At 33.6% G+C, this 22,687-nt stretch overlaps 1 protein-coding gene across 1 annotated transcript in view; it reads left to right on the top strand.

The window, feature by feature from the left end:
- The window catches only part of LOC149143530 (uncharacterized), a 55,709-nt gene extending 48,068 nt beyond the window's left edge, over positions 1-7,641 (top strand). The window contains exons 3-5 of the mRNA XM_089451862.1: positions 6,824-6,910; positions 7,004-7,096; positions 7,269-7,641. Of these exons, the coding sequence (XP_089307988.1) occupies positions 6,824-6,910; positions 7,004-7,096; positions 7,269-7,466 (378 nt within the window). The 3' untranslated portion in view covers positions 7,467-7,641. The remainder of the gene's footprint in view (positions 1-6,823; positions 6,911-7,003; positions 7,097-7,268) is intronic.
- The last annotated feature ends 15,046 nt before the right edge of the window (positions 7,642-22,687 follow it).

The raw sequence follows: 22,687 nt of genomic DNA on the forward strand, positions 1-22,687 counted from the left end.
AAAAAGATTACACGCAGAGGCAGAGGACTGTCAAAAATACACGTGGAGGCAGAGGAATGTCAAGAAGTAACATGTAGCATCGATTGCATCAGCGCCCGGGCTAAACAAAACTACTTTGGATAAACAAAACAAAACTTTGGATATAGATAAGTTGCAACATTCCTCGACCTTGGATAAATATACCGTGTCATACTATTTCTATATTGGGATATGCGAAGCCGGCAATAAGAGGTCGATTTCTTTCCAGTGAAAAACTTTGGTTAAAATTTGGAAGGATAACGATTGCAACTCTAAAAATTTGGCTAAACGGTGAGAAATCTTAAAAAAAAAAGAAGTCAACGATGAATTAAATAGGGTCAACGATCTATCGATCGCTATAGTCCTGCTGAAGGCAGGGACTAATAAAAGAGGTTACATATTCCCGAGTCTTTACTGTTCCTTATACAACCAGATGAAGAAAAAACAATGCATCAAGTTAACAACAAATAATCTAAAGCCAGATAAACCAGTGGAGAACCTCCCTTCCAGATAGCAAGAAACCACAAAAAGCCTAGAAAACTATTAAAAAGTGGACTAGAAAAGGGGGAAGCCAAGAGAAAAATCCGACAACTAAAAAAATAGAGATAACAAGGATCGACTAGCAAATACAAAACCCAGGAAAGTACAGGAAAAACAGAGAAGCAAAAAGACCTTCATGAAAGAACAAAGGTGTCGGAGCTGGTGGCAATGTCCTGAACTAAAAATGAAATAGTCCACCCGAAGCAAAGACATCGTGCTTGGAAAGATGATCAACTAAAATATTTTTCTCCCGATAGACGTGGCAGAAAGATATAGAGGAGAAACATGCCCTCATGGAAGAAATTGCTTGAGCGAGTGGATTAATGAAGGCATAGTAAGAGAGTGATGCCCCAACGCCCAGTTAATGGCCACCTTCGAATTGCCAACAATAAGGATCTTGTCTATCCTATAGCAAACTATATCAGGATTTAAATTTTTTCATCTCCATTAGATAGTTCCTTGCATGGTCCACTCTACCAGCGTTGCACAAAGCATTGATCAATGCATTCAAATGGATTGTCCACTCCGAGAAAGGATTGTCCCTGATTTTAATATATAGTGTGACAAACCGTATGTGACAGGCAGGTGGAAAACTTTTCTCGCAATTGACTAAGCGACGTCCTGCGAGCCAGACTTGAGACGGAAACCCTCGTCAGAAGTATATGCTTGGCTCTTTTCCAAACAAATGAAGAGTCAATGAGGTTTTGTGTAATCACTTCTGGTATCGTATTGGGTTATTGTTAGAAGCGATAATTGGATTCGGATTCTCATTGAGTGAGTTGTTCTGCTTTCTCAATTTGAGAGGGTTTGTTTGGAGGGAAAAACAAAAGAGGACATACAAGAATAGTGAGGGGAAAGATGCAGAGGAAGAGGATTGACAACATCGCCAGCAGGCAGGCTACATTTTCCAAACGTAGGTGGATTGCTGAAGAAAGCTTACGAGCTCTCGGTGCTCTGCACTGCAGAAGTTGAACTTGTGATTTTCTCCCCAGCAGGAAAGCTCTATGAACTGTTTTTTTAGTGCAAATCCTACTATTTTGATTCTAATAATCATGGCTATGCTAACCTCATGATATTCTTACTAATGACCCCAGTGGTGCAAGCCCTAGTAAGCTCGATGTTGAAAAACTTAGTGTAAAACCTCCAACAACAACATAATCAATACATGATGTCAAAAAAAATGGAGAAGCATCCAAGGTTCTTAAGCAATGATGTAATGAATGAGGTGGAGAAGCATCCAATGTTATTGAGCGATGGTTAGCTATACGAGGAAACATGCAATGTCATCTTCCTTTCATTTTCATGGATATAACTTAATATAACTTTCTTATGTAGAAAACATGGCTTATCTTAGGCTTAACCATGCATATAAAATACCACCTATCATCTTCATTGAAAAAAGAATGGTGTCTTTGTTCATAAATATCAGTGATTAATCGTAGGAATGGCTATTATTCTCTATCAAACAAAATCAAGGACTAAGTAATGAAGATCTTGGTCGACAAAAAAACTTATGATTATTAACTTCACATTAAAATTCACTTCATCTCTGCCACCTTCAAGGAAATCTTTGTTATCCATCACCATATTGATGTTGTGACTTGGTCCTTGAAAAAAATTCAACATGTTTGATTCATGGAAACCTTCAAGTTAGATAGTATATGTCATGCTAACTTGAAAGATATTGGTGTGAGGTACATTGAGGCTTGCAGGGCCTGCCCTGCAGTTTGCCCTCATGAAAGCATAGAAGTAGATTATAACCAGTTTCTTAGGAAACCATGAATCCTTTCTAGCCTTGACATATCCGTGACCAACAAGATATACAACTCCTGATAATTCAGAGCACTTCCATAGTTCCAAATGTACATCACAAGAAGGAAGCAGGTGGCAAAAACCATTTATCCAACCATTTTCCCCCACTTTCATCAAAACTGCAGAAAAATAAATTAGCTCAGTTGATCCAAATAGAACAGGAAATCCAATCGCAAGGAATATATTTTTTGCCCATATAAGAACCATGACAAGAGTCACTAGGCTTGTATTCACCATAATCATCTCTACCTTTGCAATGCCATATGCATTTGATATCTCGACCATGCTCTTAAAACAATCACGTACCAAGACACACATTATCATTAGAACCCAGTTGATGACAAGAATGTAGATCTGACCCATGAACCGTCGGGATGTGTGAATTATTTTCAATCTGGGAAAGCATCCTAGGGCCATGGACATTTTAATAGATGAAATTGTTGCTGAGATCATTGCCTGGCTTGCAATCATGGAAACAACACTAGCTATCACGAAGACTGGCCAGATAAAACTATCTGGAATTGAAGCAGAGAATACGTTCTCCACCACAGAGGGATGCTTCATAAGATATGCAACTTGATCCATGTAAGCCAATAGTAGGCATGGGAATACTACACATGTGAAGGCTATCTAGATGGATCTTACTGAGAAGTGACCCAAATCAGCAAACATAGCTTCAGCTCCTATTATGCATAACACGCAACCTCCTAGGGACATCCATGCTTTGATAGTGTTCCTCTTGAACAAGTAATAGATATAAACAGGATTGAATGCCCTTAAAATTGTCATGTCATGTTAAATAATATTGTAAAGTAAAATAGAACCAATAGAGAAAAACCATATCATGAGTGCCAGGGGAAATGTCATGCCTACTTTGCTTGTACCAAACTGTTTTATGCTGAACAAGATCACCAGGAATATGATTGATACAATGACCACTGTGTCTTCCGTAAAGCTAGATATTTCATCTTGCATGCCACTAACAACAAACATGACTGATATTGCAGGTGTAAGTATGCCATCCCCAATTACCATGGAAGTACCCATGAGAAACAAGAGTAGCAGTAGGGTCTTCAATTTTGTACTTCTCTAAAGGATTTCTTTGATTCTTAATAATATTTCTAGTTTCGGGGTGGGAAACTTGAGCTTGAAACTGGAATTTTTTTTCATCTGATGGTTGCTGGTTGGGGAGCAGATTGACCTTCGCATATGTGCAAATCAAAGAGTACAAGGAAAATGTCCCCCCTTCACCATTTTCATTGGCTTTGAGCATAATGAACACCTATTTAGCCAAAGGGATGAGGGCTATTGTGTACATCACTAAAGCTAATGCACCCAAAACATCTTCCTCTCCTTTGGTACGAGCTTGGATGAATACACTAGTGAAAACATACAAGGAGTTGGTACCCATATCTCCATAGACCACTCCAAGTGTTTGGAATGCCAAGCCGAGCGTCTGTCCTAATGAAAGGTCCTTATCATGGCCCTTATGAACACCGGGCATGTCCATGGCCTCCACATCAAAGGAATCCACTCACTTGGTCTTCAGAACGAGCCCACGCCTCATTTTGTGTCATGTCTGATCATCGTCAACAAACCACCTTGGGGATTACCCTTCCATTTCACTGCCATCAACCGACCTGGACTCTGATGACAACAAAGACATTGAGCCCTCACTGATCCCATCCCTGTCTTTCTCATCCTAGACATTGATATGATAATGGGGTTGACAATGACAAGAATGATACACAAAAGAGAAATCAATAAAAACTTAGGAGAATCCCCACAACTGTTTATAAAAAAAGCACAAGTTTATCATCCAAAGAAGCAATTTCTGCATTCAAAGACCACAATCCTCAATCTCATAATTTTATCATCCATAGAAACAATTCCTGCATTCAAATCCCATAATCCAGAAAAAGAATGAGCTCAATCTCTTCGACCCACATCGTAACATCGCATCCCACATCCAGATTTCCATTGAAATCTTGAAAATCCTCATACCCAAATGATTTTTTGTAGTGACTTCTATGAATACATTACCATCCTTCGATCAGAGCGTTTTTCTTATCTCATCAGAGAAATTCTCTGAGGTCATGTTAATTCCAATAAAATTATACAGAGCGATAACCCGTAGTTATGAAACAAAATTGACACACTAGAATCTCAGCTGAAGCAATATATGTTATAAAGATGATAAGCTCGTGGAAGATGTTCATTGTAGTTTTGTTGGATTATTGAATATTAAATCATAGATAGTTTAAATTGATTTAGGTGATAATGGTTTCATTGTAGACCGTGTTAAAACATTAATTCTAAATCATAGATAAAATTTTAACCTTTTTTATATAGCATTAATTGTGTAACAATTTACAGTGTTAATTGTTTATTTACTTATAAATTAATAAAATATAAATTATTTATAAATTAATAAAATATAAGTGATGGCTTTAGGTACCCAGAAATATCTGCAAATAAATTAGCTACTCTACGAGTATGTTAATTTTTTCAGTTAGATTACAAATATAAAATTTAAAAGTATATAATATTTGTTTTATGAATTTTTCTTACTAATTTTTTTTTTAAGTTAAATTACAAATACAAAATTTAAAAGTATATAATATTTGTTTTATGATTTTTTTTACAAATTTTGTTTTTGTTTTTGTTTTTTCTTTTTTCTTTACATTTGGTTATTTTTCTGTGTTCTCTCCATGTGATTTTTTCTCACTAGTGAACAATCATGGTATTCAAAACTCGATGATGGGATAATGTGTTCTATCATATCTCAAGCTATTCCCTCGCCGTAAACACTCTTAAATGATCATTTTCATGGTATTAAAAACTCACAATGATGGGACACTGTGTGCTACCATATCTCAAACTATTCCCACACTTTTTAGATGTAAACACTCTTAAAATTATCATTTTTAAATTGCCTATAAATATGAACTTTTTATTACTATATGAATAAACCATTAAAATGTTATAAATAAGATATATGAAATAAAAATTCTTAATTTCTTTTTTATTATTATGTAAAGCCAAATTATGTTGAATTGTCAAAATTTAGACTTTAAAATTGTTAATATTCTTTTATTATATAAAGCTAACCTCTCCTAACCCAAAACATCACTTAAATCAATCTCTTATATCATAAAATATTCTAAAAAGTGAGATTTTATATTCTTTTCAACTTTAGTATTTTGTCAAATATTAAGAAATGAGAAACATAATATATATGTTAAAGAAGAAACATATTATATATCTTCAAGGATAAACATATAATGGTAATGCAAAGTTTTAAAAGGTATGTGATCCTTAGGCTTAGGCTTATGAGGCACAATACTTGCTAAGGTTTTGCAAATGGGGTAGCAAGCTAAGTGGGCTTCATTGTGGGGAAAAACTCCACAGTTAAGCGCGCTTGAGCCAGAGGAGTTCTGGGATGGGTGACCTCCTGGGAAGTCCTGGTTACCGGGTGCAAGCCCCGGAAGTGATGATTGATGCTATGTGATTCGTTCTCCACATTTCACTAGTTTCAATCCCACTTCTTCACCCCTGTGAGCATCACCCGATGCAATGAGTGCTAAGTGAACTATTCAAAAATCATGAGAAATTAGTCACTTTACGACTACCTCTCATGGAAATGGTCATACTGAATGACTTACTTAACGCAGTTGAATCCCAAAAATGATATCTAATATATAAAAAATTTCACACCTTTTTATGAGATATGGGAGGAAAACATGTTAAATATTTTTAATAAATATAAAATTTCCAAAATGATGCTAGTTACGTGTGATTATTTTTTCATTGTTTGTGATTATGAAAAATGAAACTCAACGTTTTTTCATTAGTGCACACATATTTCATTATATAATTGCATATAGAAAAATCATTCCAGAGCCGATAACAATAAAAGTGAAGAATTTATGGTCCAACGTTATATCTAAGGGAGATGTTTAAGGATGACGTTTGAATTTTGTTTTTCATTTTAAGACATTTGGAGCAAATATTAGGAAGGACTTTGAGAAAGGATTGTCCTTGATTTTCGAAAATGGAGTTGTTCCTTTCCAGCCATATGCCCCAAGTGACCATCAAAGGGAGAGCTCATATGTTTTTTGGATGTTTTCTTTATAACCATTTTTTTACACATATCCATAGAGTCCCCATGCCATTGATGTGAATTACTTGTTCGGTTTTTTTTAACCAAACAAGAAAAATTAAAAAAATGCCTCAAGATCAAAGACTGAAACAAAGACCTATTGACATACCTTTTAAAGTATGGAAAGAACTTGTAAAATCATATGAGAAGTTGGATGCACAAAGAAAAGCAGGCAATGAGAGCATTCAGGTATTGAATTTTTCATTAAACATTATTTAGAATGTATTAATACTTATAAGTATCTTAGACATGTATTTGTGTGAAAATAAATTGAATTGGTTTATGTTTAAGGACAAGGCATCCAAGGCGAGGTTAACCAAGACAAAAGTCACTCATCGTAGTGGCCAGAAAGGTTTAAAAGCACTGATAACAACCTTTGTAAGTATATTAAACATGTGATATTTTTTTAATAAATTTTGTACTAGAAGAAAGTCATTGTTATCTAATTTCTCCCTATTTACTGATTGATAGGAACTAAAATATGGAAGACCTCCAAATCATTTGGAAAAGGAGGTGCTGCAGCAAAAGAGATGGGTTGAATTTGTTGTTTGGATGGACTCTATGGTATGTAATCTTAGTTGGATTTCCAATATACTTTTAAACCATATTTTCATTTTATTTTTTAGTACTATTAGATATTATATCTTACCTCATTTTATGGTTAACATTGTATAACAAAAACATGCGTTGTGTTATGTAATTAATACTAACATGTAATATTGATTTTTTTTGTCAGAATGCTATAGGTAATGATTGCCAAGACGATGATCCAAATTATGTTCAACATATATCAGGAGATGATGAGGATGAGGATGAGGATGATGGTGGTGAAGGAGGAGATGATGATGATAGTTGCGGTGTTGGTGATGATGTGGATCAGAGTAATGAGGATGGTCAAGATGATCATGAGGATGATCTTGGTGGTGGTAGCTAGGCATGCACATGCATGGTTTTTTATGAAGAAATTATTGTGTAGAATGACATTGTTATGTTTAGATGGGTGTTGTGAATTTACCCTATATCAATGAGACATTTTGATTTTGTAATCATACGATGAGTTTGATTTATGTATGTTGTTAATTTATCGTAGAATAACGATATTCATGAAATATTTTGATTTGTTAATCATATTTTAATTTTACTTGTTTTGATTAAAAATAATACTGATTTTATTAGTATTATGTTGCTATTTTATACATGTTTTGAAAATTGTTAATGACACATTGTTATTTTTTTGGATGGATGTTGTCAATTTCTCTTAAATTTCTTTACAAATGATTTTGAATTGTGATATCTGCTTTAATGATATTTAGAAACTATCATATATTTCACTATGAATCTATAAAGGGGGTCATATATGTAAAGAAAAATATACTCTATATAAGAAGTCAAATGCGGATGTAACCATGGATGCAAAATTGAAAGTAAAATTGGATGTTAAACTAGGAATTAATACAAAATGCAAACAATTGACATACAAAGTGTTTTAAATTAGAAGTGAAAAATTGTGCAATAGTTGACACAAAGAAGGGAACAAAACATGGCATACAAAAGGATATCAAATTGGGCAAAAACAAGGACACATAAATGGGCACCAAATTAGATGCAAAAAAAGACAACAACTAGATGTACAATAAGATGCAAAGTTGAGCGTTAAAAAGAAGCAAAAAACGTTACAAATTAATATGCCAAATGATGATGCAAATAATGGTGTAAATCTGGGATGCAAACTTGGGTGCAAAAAAGGAAAAAAAAAAAGATGTAAGAAAAGACATAAAACAAGATGCAAAATGGGGCTGAAAAAAGGTGAAACCAAGGATGCCATATTGGATGTAAAAAATGATTCCTAATCACATGCAAATTTAGGCTCGAACTCAGACACAAAATTATATGCAAATGTGGACACAAAATGAGGCAAAAAAAGATGCAAATTTGGATGGTGAAAATGATGTAAAACTAGACACCAAAAAAATGAAAAATTGGATGAAAAAGTCAGTGTAAATAATGGTGCAACATTGGACACAAGTAGACACAAAAAAATGGTGCAAAAAGGGGCATAAAATAGCTTAAAATTGGATGCAAAACTTGGTGCAAAAACAAATACAAAAGTAGACGTAAAAAATGGCTCTAAATTGAATGTACCATTAGACACAAAATAAGATGCAAAGATGGACACAACACATGACTCAACATAAGATGCAAATATAAATGCAAATTTGGATGCTCAAAATGATGTAGCATTAGATGCAAGAGATGGTGTTAAAAATGATGCAAAATTGGATGAAACAAATGACGCAAAATATGGTGCAAAATGAGATGGGAAAAATGGAGACAAATCAAACGTAAATGTGGATGTAAAAAATGGTCCAAAAAAAGATGCAAAAATGGGCACAAAAATGGATGCAAAATTTGGTGCTAAATCAAATTCAACACATGGTGCAAAGATAGGCACCAAAGCTGGTGCAAAGATAGGCACCAAAGCTGGTGTAAGACTAGATACAAAACCTGGCGTAAGACTAGATGCAAAAACTGACACAAAATGGATGCATAAAAAGACGTTAAATTGGATTCAAAATACAGTGTAAACTTGATGCAAACGATGGTGCAAAAATGGAAGCAAAGAATGACACAAAATAGGAAGCAAAAGAGAATGAAAAATAGATGCAAAAAATGACACAAAACTAGAAGCAAAACTTGTCATAAAATAAGATGCAAATCTTGGTTCAAAATTTGACGCAAAAAATGATGCATAGTTTGGTGTAAAAAATGATGCAAAATCTAGCGTGAAAAAGGATGCAAAATCAGGTGAAAAAAAGGACGCTTTAAAAATTGTACAATAGAGCCAGATTTAGCGCCAGGTTGCTCATCACAATTACAAAAAAAATGCACTAAAATCTGGCGCTAAATCTAGCGCAAATCGCTGGTTTTGTTGTAGTGTATGGATGATGCAGATGATTGTGAATCCCACTGTGATGAGATACATGTGGGTCATGACTGCAAATTTATATGTGAATTAGTGAATCCAGCCGCAATTGATGGATTTGGTGAAGTTGAAATTGTCAATGAAATTGACAACGAGCACATGCATGCTCGGATATCCCACCATAGTGTGGATAAACATTATGTTGATGATATGTGTGGTTTATTTTTTGAAACGGGGATTGATTGTGACACTATGGTAAGCACAATCTTTAATGAAACACTGAAAGTTGAAGTTGTCATTGTAGCAGCAAGATATGAAGTAGTTGGTACGACTCATGAAGTAGTATGTCATCTAGTAGCAGTTGATGATTAAGAACATAATAAAGTGATTGAAGATTTTTTGATGAGAATATGCACTAACAACATAACAGTGGAAGACAACGTCCATGCAATTGAAAAGAAGGCAGATGTAGAGTAGGACGCTCTCACTGAAGAGACTCATATTAAAGATGTTTTTAACATTGTTTTTGAATATGCAGGTGTTCAGAATAGCATGGGGAAAGAAGTTGAAAGGAATTTTGTTAATAAATTTGATGTAGACTTGAAGCTCATTGAAGAATGGATTCAAAACCAACAGAACAAATTGATGCAAGTCTTCAACTAGCAACTAGAATAAAAGAATTGAATGAAATGGTGAATAATGATCATGAGTGTGAAAATTACAGGAAAAAGGAAGAAAACCAAAGAAGACATTTTGAAGATGCAATGTTATGGCATCAATCCATAGTTGAACGAATATTTGAAGAGGAAGTTGTAGAAGACATGATCCAATTATTTTTTAGAACAAGTTTAAAACAAATCAAAGAAAAATTGCAGCAGCAAGTGAGTAAAGCCTACAACAAGGAAGTTCCACAAAGAATGAAGCAATTTCGAGGGTATTAAATATGGAAGCAGAAAAAATAAAATGCTAAATTGTAAAATTCTTGAGTCGTTGTAAGCTTAGCTGAGACATAGACTAGCATACATGTTTGTGTGATAGTTAAATCATGTTGAGTCATACGGTTGTAATTAAGGGGGAGTGTTAAAAATAGTAATTACTCTTGCATGTGGAGTTGGCTAAACATAGAGGGTCAGTTAACTGAGTGATTGAGTGTTGAGTCAAGTCGAGTTAATTGATAGACGACTTTTAGTGTGTGGTTGCATGTGGATGTATGTCAAGATATTTTAGGCAAGTCACTAGTTGAAAAAGGATAAATACCCTTCATCGGGTTCATTATAATCATCATGTTTTGTGTGATCAATAGAAGAGTAGAAACTTGTGTGTTTTATGTGTTAATTTCTACTTTGTCTCTTTCGCAGATACTCAGTCCACGACCCGATTTGTTTCTCCTGGAGGCTTCTTGAGATTCGTCTTAGTAACTATTTACACAAAATGGTTTTTTAGCCCAACTTCTACACGGGAGATCAATGCCAAAACCCCAGAATGGTTTATTTTCAATATGGTTACGATAGATATTGGCAGCAGAACGAAGCACACAATTTGCATTACTACCGCTTTTTCACCCTAAAGGGCCTCTACAATTTCACCAGGTGTATTTTCTTTGTAAATTGCAGAACCACCAGGTGTAAATGTGATGCCAAATATCACTGAAATAGCTTCTTTGACCTTACATTATGATGCTACTATCAATGTTGAGATCTGGCAGAAATCGATCTCCACAAACTTCAATCTCCTAGACTGAAAATAAGATTGATGTCTAAAATGGTAATAGATCTCAGTCCTTTATAAATATATCTGCTTCGTAAGCTTGCAAACACATTCACATTAATTTGTTTGATGGATATGACAATCTCGCTACAAATATCAACTAGGGTGGATGTGAATAAACCACCGAAATTGATAGATTACTAGCTAGGGTGATTATGGTAGATTACTGGAAACTAATCTCTAAATTATTTTGTAATAAACTCTCAGGATGGCATGATGTACAACTCTGATACCACTGTAAGGTCCCAAGCCTTTCAAATGAAAAAACACAACACTTAAGCACAAATGTAGATCTTTGATGGATCCACTGGACAAATTATTCCCATGGAGTTTTCATCCCTGGGATCAACTAGAGTTGGCCTTGCCAAGTTCTCAAAATAGATAAATAACTAAGGATGATCTCAATGCCTAGCTCGCATCCCCTTTTGTAAGCTTGATGGACTCTCTAGAAGCTTTATTTTATTATTTTCCCTCGGAAACCGAAGGGGAATATGATGGGCAGACACCATCGGTAAATACCACTGTAAATACCATTGGTAGATTCTGTCTATTTTGACCATATCCAGAAAATGGAATATTACATGATAAACATCCCTAATTGCCCCAATTTTTATGCCCCAATTTTTTTTTTCAATTAGTGAACTGAAATACACTAAATTTCGACATTATTTTCCTGTTTTATTGTAGTGAAGATCATAGGTAACTTGCCATGCACTGGCCCCTTGATGTTGTAAGACCCCAAAAGAAATCCCACCTATAGTGAAGGAGGGACTGAATTACATAATAAAAATTGCAATGACAAAGCTTTATAATTACAGTTGAACCCGAAGTGAGTACTAGTTATGTTCATAAATCAATGAGGGAATGTTAGCATGTGTTTGCATGTGGGGGATGGCCACGCCACCCTCCTCTTAAATGTTTTGTGGGGTGGTGGGTGGTGAGCTTGCCCCCTAACCAACTGTATGCCTTCATTTCCCACCTTTCTTGAGAAAACCAAATTTTTATTTTTAAAATTTTATAAATAAACAAATATATTCATATGTCTATTTTAATTATGTAATTAAAATCATACTTATCAAATTTGCTCAAATTGAAGTCAAATGTTCAAAAAATTGTTAATTTGATTATAATAGCCAATGGTTTGATGAAATTCAATCATGTTCATCCACTGATTTGTTCATGCATGGACGTAGAATTTTATAAATAAACAAATATATTCATATGTTTATTTTAATTATGTAATTAAAATCATACTTATCAAATTCGCTCAAATTGAGGTTAAAAGTTGAAAATAATTGTTAATTTAATTATAATAGCCCATGGTTTCATGAGATTCAATCATGTTCATCTATTGATTTGTTCATGCATGGACATAGAATTCTATGGCTGCCTCCATACCCCGAAACCAATACCCTCATAGAGAGAGGGGGTTACCTTGGTTCGCTCCTTTAATGAGGTCAAGTGCACTGACCTCGATGGTTTTTCTCGGACCCCATATGTCTGAGGTGTCATTTACAGTGACGACCAAATTCAAGGCATTCATATTCTCTCTTGACTATTGTTATGCAATTTTTATTTTTAGTGCTATCAATCTATAAATGTGTGGGGCAGTGTATGCCCATTATCAGATCAAAACAAGTATATTATTTGGTTGTGGGCATGTACTGCCTCGAGCATTGACGGATCGATAGCATAACAAATAAAGCTTGCTTTATTGTTATCTATTTTTGAGTAAAGAAAAGCAAGGAAGTTATACTCAAAGGGAATTCATACTCAAAGGTTCCAACCATCAAGGGAAAAGGTATCATTGAGGCTAGTACTACAGTGTGGCTAAATACACAAATAAGATAAGAAATATAAATAATCTTGAAATTAGAAAAAAATTCATGTTTCAATTTCACTTTTGCTTTGCATAGCTAGAAAGCTAAGAAGTAAAAAAAATAAAAAATATTGTGAAAGTGAATTATTTTGATGAGAAGTGATTAATTTTTTAAACATGTTTATATCTTTTAATAGATTTTAAAAATAATAAATTTAAAATGTTGAACAAATAGATTGAAAAATAAAAAATCATGTTATATTTGTGTTTTAAAAAGAAAAGAAATCTTATATAAAAAGGGAAGTATAGATTTTTTGATAAATTGTAAGAATAAAATTATCTAGAATTATTTAAAACTTAAAAATAAATATAATAAAATATATATATATAAAATTTCTATCGGATATTGTATTGTATGAAATTTCTATCCCTAACAAATTGATTAAAAATGATACCAATATAATTAAAATTGATAATAATATGAAATCAGATAGAATAAAATGCTTACATATTTATTTCAAAATGTGAAAGCAAATTGAGCTTGCTCCCATGTATTTATATAAACCTATCTCAAAAGCTTTTCCACCGAAAAAATCTTTCATCGCAGAGAATTTGGGCAAATCCAAGATATTTCTGACTTTTCACTGAAAAGATATGCAGTTAAATCATAATTCTTAAACGACAAGATATATATATATGATGGCTAATTAGTAAATTTTTGATTTCTGGCTCACTACGACTTTATTTTTCAGAATATTACCGATTGCACTACCAACAAATAAAATATAAAAGCAATAAAAATTTTACTGATATTTTTTAAACTAAAAGTTATTTTAATATTTTTTAATTAGTTTAAATTTATTATTATTAATGTTTTTTTATAAAAAACATTTACCATCAATAACATAAATTAAATTTATGTTAATTACAAATACTCCATGTCAATTTATATTAATTATGAACATATATATGAAAAAATAAAAACAATAAAAATTATTTTGATGTTTTTTTAATATATTAATGTTTTTTTAATTAATTTAAATTTATTATTATTGCTATTTTCTATAGAAGAACGATCTCCCATCAATAACATAAATTAAATATATATTAATTACAAATTCACACAAACTCCATGTCAATTTAGGTTAATTACAAATTCCCACATGGCTTCTAAATATATAGAATTTAATGCACAAAAATGACAGATGAGGACTGACTATGAGTGGTAACGAAAAAAATTGGGTTTTGCTTTCATACTCATTCCAGTCCGAGCAGGAAAGAGACAACTACAAAATTAATGGGTTGCAACGTACACAATTATTCCACAGACCAGAGAATTATTTACCATATTTACACAATTATTCCACAGACCAGAGAATTATTTACCATATTTACACAAGTGTAGAAAAAATCATACAGTGTATGTCATGTCATTATTCATCGTTGTTTATTGACGCGTTTGTAAAAAAAAGGTACGTGAAAACTTCTCCAAGTAAAAGGATTAGTACAACAAACAGTTTCTATTATTATGTGGCTCTATGTTTTCCACATTAAGAACAAACAACATACGATTTCAACGAACCATCGAACTTATCTTCACTAAACGCTAACAAATGGGTCCACACTTATCTTGACCGGCTGCATATTGGAAGGCTAGAAGTGCTTTGTGACTAGTAGTAATGAATCGGAGATGAAACGGACAACTTCAAAAGCATCAAACTAGACCCTGATTGATCCAGAGGGTTCAGAACAGGTAGAAAACCTAGTTTAGAATGAGTTTCAATTTTAAATACGATTTTTGTTTGTGAAACACATTAAATTTCCAATTTATCAAACAACAATTAAACATAACATGCTAGACATAACATAGGTTTAACACATCATATTGGGGAATTTTAAAATTTATAACACATGTAATGTAATTGTAGTAAAGATGAATTTAATTCAAACTATGAGAGACATATTTTATTGAGCCTAGAGGCTTATTTTACAGCCCAGTATGATGTGTAACGATGTCTGTCCCTCAGCAAAGCTGAAATTTTGCTAATGTCTGTCAAAATAAAAATGAAAAAAATTAAACAACCACACAAAACATTTAAATAATGTCAGCTCATAAAAAATTTGCACTTGAAATTATTGGATCCCTCTCAACTCATGTTAGATCCTATTTAAGATGGATCTATGCTACATGTTAGATCTTATTTAAGATGGATCTATGCTTTTTTTATACCCAGTGAAAAATAAAATCATTGAGAACAATATTTATGGACAATTAATTGTAAATACATTATAAGCACCCCCTTTCTAAAAATAATTAAATAATCATTTTTGTAATTTGAAATTTTGACATTGAACTTAGAGATGCTATTGTTAAGGCTAACATATTCTTGTTTTCCTTTCTTATATTAATGATGAACTTTTCAGTATATTTTTCCTTTTTACATTTTTTAAATCTAAATATTTATTATTATTAAACATGTTTTTTGTTTTATTTATATTTACTTTATACAAAAATAAAATAACAATGATCAAATAATAAATAATATCATGATTATGAAATGGAACATGAATTTATAGCTCAATTACAAAAAGATTGTATAATATCATGAATTATGAAACAGATCATGGGTGTATACCTCAATTACAAAAAGGATTGTGAATGTGTTCTTGGTCATGCCTTCGGATAGAACTCAAAACTGGTTTTGCCTCTGCACTATGACAGTCAGTATAAACTCATAGGTTGGAGGTGGCTGTGAGGGACTTTCACTAATTATATCTCACTCAAAGTCTTCCAACTTTCGGAGTTCTCAGTTTTCCGTTGTGACTGATATTCTCTTCTCAAGCTCAGTTATCAGATATCATATTGTTTGTATCAATTTTGTACTTTGCTACCATATCTCATCATTCTCTTCGGCAAGCCTCAGTATGCCCATAAGTTCTTTAGCTACAAATTTTCATGACAACAATAGGCTATTTATGCTGAACACTATGGGTTATTGGTGGCTGTGAAGTCTTTGTATAAAGTTAATCGTGCACATGAAATAGATAATTTGTGGAGATGGATATAAGATTTTATGTAGTTGATGGAGGTTTTATCCATCCACATCGTAATTTTAAGCAACATCATTATTATATATGTGTGTGTGTGTGTGTGTGTGTCACTACAAAATTTTATTGTTGGGTACACTATTGAAAGAAGAAAGGCCCACCTTCTTGACTAGGGTTGTCTATCCTTCATTTGTCACCTGTAAGCGTAAAAATGATTCTATAATGCAGAATAAACACTTAAAAAAGAATCGAAAACTTTAATGCCCAATAAATCATATATTAAGCCATTGATGCTACTCACACAATGATGTCTGTGAGGATCCCAGCACAGGATTAAAGCTCTCTCTAAGCTTCTGAGAAATAATTTGTAATCAGTCCATTCTGCTTTTGGCACTGAAATTTTCTTCTCATCGTTGTAGCTAATGATCCTCATTGTGCCTGGACCTACTATGGCTGTGATGCCCAATTAACCCCTCGTCACAATATGGCAATAGAACAATGTTAACCCATGCCACGATATGGCAGCAGAGCAGGGAAATGACTAGCCGCCAGCCGAACTTTCCACGTTTGGCATATAACAGAAAGAAAATTCTTTGAACTTCAGAAAAATAAAAATTCAGCCAAAATTTCTTATCCATGTGGCACTTCCAAGCTCTGCTCACTCTAACTTGATGGTGTAAGACTAAAGGGGATTGAGTTAGTGAGCTTGGGGACCAAACAGAAGTATTTATAGCCAAGTTTCCATCAAGCTTATGTTGGCTATATGTCAAGTGTTCCACAGAGCATGGTAAAGAACTGCAGAGTGAGTAATGGACCACTCCAAGAGCTCCCAACAAGAAATTAATTTAACTGAAGATAGTTTTTGTAATTTAAGGAAATGACTGCACTTGGTTTCCATAATTTAAGGAAATGACTGCAGTTGATTTCCAGAATTTTTGGAATGGGTGGCAGATGGTTTCCTAATCATCGGAGCCGTTAAGGGAGAGGGAGCTTAACATTCTCCCACTTGGTCCATACTTCCAATCTTAATGTCTCATCTTAAAACCCATGATAATATGTATTAAGTAATAGATACATGAATCATGGTGATAAGTCCTCTAATGATGAGTATTATCTTCCATGTATTACTATGTATTTATTCTTATTATAATTTATGTGGCAACAATTTCTTAATGAATAAACCTTATGTTTATTCTTGGTCCTACATAGATGAATTCTCTCAAATCAAATTAAGGTGCACATAAATATGAGAAAAATGTCACAATAATTAAGAATTTCATTAAAATAACATTTTTCATTCAATGAGAAACTACATAATGGAACCAAGTCCCATATTCGTTACATGATTCTTGAATTTAAATGGTGGCATGCCCTTAGTCAAAAGATCAGTGATCATCAACTCAGTGCTGAAGTGCTCAATGACCACCTTCTTTTCTTTAACACATTTCCTTATAGCTAAATATTTAATGTCGATGTTTTTATTTCGACTCCCACTTTTGTTGTTTTTAGCCATAAAAACAGCGGCTAAATTGTCGCAATATATTCTCAATGGCTTAGAGAGAGAATCCATAATTCTAAGCCCAGAAATGGAACTCTTAAGCCATACACCATGTAAAGTAGCCTCAAAATAGGAGACGAACTCGGCTTCCATAGTGGAAGTGGAAATCAAGGTCTACTTGGTACTCCTCCATGATACAACTCCACCGACCATCATAAAAATGTATCCTAATGTTGATTTGCATGAATCAACACATCCAACAAAGTCAGAATTCGAGTAGCCAATTACTTCCAAATTTTTCGTCTGTCTATACATAAGAATGTAGTTTTTGGTTCCTTGAAGGTACCTCATTACTTTCTTTGCAGCTCTCCAGTGGTCTAAACCTGGATCACTCTAATATCGTCCCAACATTCCCACAACAAATCCAATGTTAGGTCTTGTGCAGACTTGAGCATACATTAAGCTTCCAACATCAGAAGCATATGCAATGTTCTTCATTTGTTCTCTTTCAAAGTCGTTCTTCAGGGGTTGGTTCAAATTGAACCTATCACCCTTCACAATGGGAGCTACACTTGGTGAACAATCCTTCATCCGAAAATCTCTCTAAAATTTTATTAATATAGGTTTCCTATGACAGACCCAAGATGCCTCGAAATCTATCTCTATGGATCTTAATGCCAATGACATAAGATGCCTCACCCATATCCTTCATATCGAAATTTTTACAGAGGAATTGTTTCACCTCATGCAGCAAACCCTTATCATTGGTTGCCAACAAAATGTCATCCACATATAAAACAAGAAAATAAATTTTACTCCCACTAACATTCAGGTATATACATTGATCCATAATGTTTTTTACAAAACCAAAAGAAGAAATTACATTATGGAATTTCAAATACCATTGACAGGATGCTTGTTTTAATCTGTATAAGGATTTCTTGAGCTTGCAAATCAATTGCTCACCATCACTAAAGGGGAATCCTTCAGGTTGATTCATGTAAACCTCCTCCTCTAGATCTCCATTGAGAAATGTCATTTTCACATCCATTTGTTGCAACTCCAAGTCAAAATGGGCTACTAATGCCATGATAACACGCAAGGAATCTTTCTTAGATACAGGAGAGAAAGTCTCTGTGTAATCGACTCCTTCTTTCTAAGTGAATCCCTTAGCAACGAGTCTTGCCTTGTATATATCAATGTTGCCCAATGAGTCTTTCTTTGTCTTAAAGACCCATTTACATTGAATGGCTTTTGCACCATTAGGCAACTCAACAAGATGCCAGACTTCGTTACTCTTTATAGAATTCATCTCTTCCTTCATGGCATCGTACCATAATTCTGATTCTTTTCAACTCATGGCTTGTGAAAAGGACTCGGGATCATTTTCGGCTCCAATGTTATAGTCAGATTCTTGCAGATACACAAAATAATCAGCAGGAATTGCTGATCTCTTTGGTCTAGTAGATCTTCTTAATGTTGTACCACCATCTTCCTGAGAAGTATGTAGTTCAACTCGTTATTCAAAAGTTCTTGGAAACTCTTGAACTACCTGATCTACTGGAATGTCGTCAGCAGCTTGTGGAACTTCAACAATTGGTTGTTCAACACTAGTTTGTACTTGAGGGGTGCTATGAACAATAGCCAATCTATCACTTGAGGTGGAAGGTTGAGATTTTGAATGATCCTTCTCCGAAACTATGTTCCTAGTTTGATCGCTCCCACTAATGTTCCTTGGGTCTAGCTTATTCTCTTGTGGATTATATATTCTTACTTCAAACGGGCATCCCTAAATGTGCATATGTCACAAACTCGGTTTCCAACCATTCCATAATTCAAATGGCATTCTAGGAACAACCTTGGTTGGAACTCAATTTAATATATACACTGTCGTCTTAAGTGCTTCAGTCCATAAGGATTTAGGAAGATTGGAGCTGCTAAGCATACTTCGCACCATGTCCAATAATGTTCGGTTTCTTCTTTCTGCTACACCATTCTGGTTGGGTGAACCAGGCATGGTGTATTGGGCAACAATCCCATGCTCTTGAAGAAATTTTGCAAATGGCTTAGGTGCTTGTCCATCTTCTATGTATCTACCATAATATTCTCCACCTCTATCTGATCTCACGATCTTAATTTGCTTGCCACATTGTTTCTCTACTTTAGCCATAAAGATCTTAAAGGCATCTAATTCTTCGCTCTTTTATGAAGCATGTAAAGATACATATATTCTGAGTAATCATCTATAAAAGAGATGAAGTATCTCTGACCATGTGAGTCCATGTCTAGACTACATATATTAGTATGTATGATCTCTAATATGTCTGAACTCCTATTGGCACCTTTCTTTGACTTGTTGGTCTACTTTCCCTTTATGCAGTCCACACAAGTCTACAAATCAGTAAAATCCACGGTATTAAGTACCCCTTCATTTACTAATCTTTTAATTCTTTCTATGGAGATATGACTTAATATCTGGTGCCATAATTTAGAGGAATCTTCATTAATAACACATCTTTTAGTGCTAGTGTGAACATGCATTGAATCATAAGTGACATTGTTTTGTAAATTAATGCAGTAAAGACAATTAGACAAAATACCATTCCCAACATAATCAGATTTATAAAATAAACTGAAGGATGTTTCCGAAAAGTTAAAGGAATATCCAAAAGGTACAAGCCTTGAAACTGAAATCAAGTTTCTAGAAAAACTTGGAACATAAAAGGTCTTTTCTAATTCTAAAAAAAAGCCACTACTTAAAGTTAACTAGCATGTTCCTATAGCTTCCACATGCGAGCCCATCTTGTTTCCTGATAAGATGCTTTGCTCACTTCCCACTAGCTTCCTTAGGTTTTGCAAACCCTGCAAGGAATTCGAAATGTGAATTGTTGATCCAGAATCAATCCACCAGGTGTTAAAGTTGACATTAACCATATTAGATTCATAACAAACAAACGAGATTGGATTACCTTTTTCCGCAAGCCATTTCTGAAATTTGGTGCATTCCTTCTTCATGTGTCCCTTCTTTTTATAGAAGAAACACTCGGAATCCTTCTTGATATTAGCTTGGGGAGGTACTTTACCTTTCCCTTTCCGATTGGCTTGAGATTTTCCCTTTCCTCGCATTGCCAGCATTGCACTTTCTCCCAGTTCCATCACCAGTCTCTCTTCCTCTTGAACACACATCATCATGAGTTCGTTAATTGACCATTTATCCTTATGTGTGTTGTATGAGATTTTGAAGGGTCCGTATTGGTGCAGAAGGGTGTTTAGGATGTAGTGCACTAGGAAGGACTCTGATATTTCAACCTTGAGTTTCTTCAACTGAGCCACAATGTCCCTCATTTGCATGATGTGATCGCGCACACCTTTCACACTGGTGAGCCTTAGGGATGAGAACTTCATGATTAGGGTACTTTCTAGTGCCTTGTCTGAAGTGACGAATTGATCATCAATGGCTTTCAACAAGTCTCGGACCTTTTCATGATGATCAATGGAACCACGAATACCAGCTGAAATTTTAGTCTTAATGAACATCATGCTTAGGGGATTAGATATCTCCCATCATTCGTAAAGTGTGATGTCCGTTGCAGTGCTAGTATTAGTGAGTGCTCGTGGTTCATCTTTCCTAATAGCATAGTCTATGTCCATCCACCCCAAATGAAGGAGAATTCTCTCTTTCCAGACCTTATAGTTATCTCCCTTAAGTTCAGGGATATCACAATGAATTTCAGAGAAATTTGAAGGTTGTACAACTGCATAAAACTAAAGATCACATGCTTATGTTAAATTTGAGGCCTAAATAAAATTTCATGCTTTACCAATGTAAATCATGTTTAAAAATTGAATCTAATGACATAAAAATTGTCTGTGGACTAAAGTTTCAATTCAAGCAGATTCAATTATTCTTTATGATAGAATTTATCAAATTATTCACTTAATTCATAATTCTAATGGGTATACTATGATTATAATTCGATATAAATTCTATATTAGATTTGAACTTTATGATAAAACTATTAATTCATAATTCATGTGGGTAAGTTATGAATATTTTATCCTAATTAATTATATAAATATAATAAAAATTCTAGTGGGATAAAATTTATTATAGTTAGTATAATTAATTACAATTCATGTCTAAATATTCTTTATGTGATCCTAATCAATCATAATATATAATATTATTTAATTAGAGATGTTGTGGCTATTCTCTAATCAATAAAAATTATATGGATCACTAGACATTATTTCTTTTATGCATAAAAAATTAGCTTGAAATAAACTATAATATTCATGCATAACATTCAACGATGGGTCTCGTATACTCATCCAAAATAGCATGTTTTAATTTAAAACAGAAATAATTAATTCATGCAAATTAAATATGAGCATAATTAATAAATTTTACACAATAATTATCCAAAATGAATATAATTAAATAAATATTATAAGCAAAAAAAAGGAGCAAAAATTAGACATATTTCCAGAAAACATTATACAAGTTAATGACAAAAACCCAGAAATACGATTATTGGGTTGAATCATCTAAATTCAATTGCAATTTTAACAATTAAATTCTCACACGTCATAGTCTAGAAACATTATACAAGTTAATGAAAAAAAACCCAGAAATAGGATTATTGGGTTGAATAATCTAAATTCAATCGCAATTTTAACAATTAAATTCTTGCCGACCATATTTCCACAACTGCATTTCTTTCTTAGAGTAATAGCATAAATCTATAAATGTTATTTAACTGTTTCACTTACTAGTTTATATTTTTCAAAACATTATTACTGCAATTAAATTGATGCCTGTTGTAGCTTTGGAGGACCAAAAGATAATAAAAAGCGGCCATGGATAAGGATAGCAGGATGTGAAATGCAAATAATTCAACCAGGTGGTAGGCCAGTATGTTTATAAACACCAAGGCAGAGATAAAATAGGCTCTGATACCAAATGTAAGCATAAAAACAATTCTATAATGCGGAATAAACACTTAAAAAATAATCAAAAACTTTAATGCCCAATAAATCATACCTCCGGCCATTGATGCTACTCACACAATGATGTCTGCAAGGATCCCAACACAGGAA

This window comes from Pinus tabuliformis, chromosome X (genome assembly GCF_031772625.1).
Source record: "Pinus tabuliformis cultivar Carrire ecotype Pingquan chromosome X, CPIR1, whole genome shotgun sequence".
Classification (NCBI taxonomy): domain Eukaryota; kingdom Viridiplantae; phylum Streptophyta; class Pinopsida; order Pinales; family Pinaceae; genus Pinus; species Pinus tabuliformis.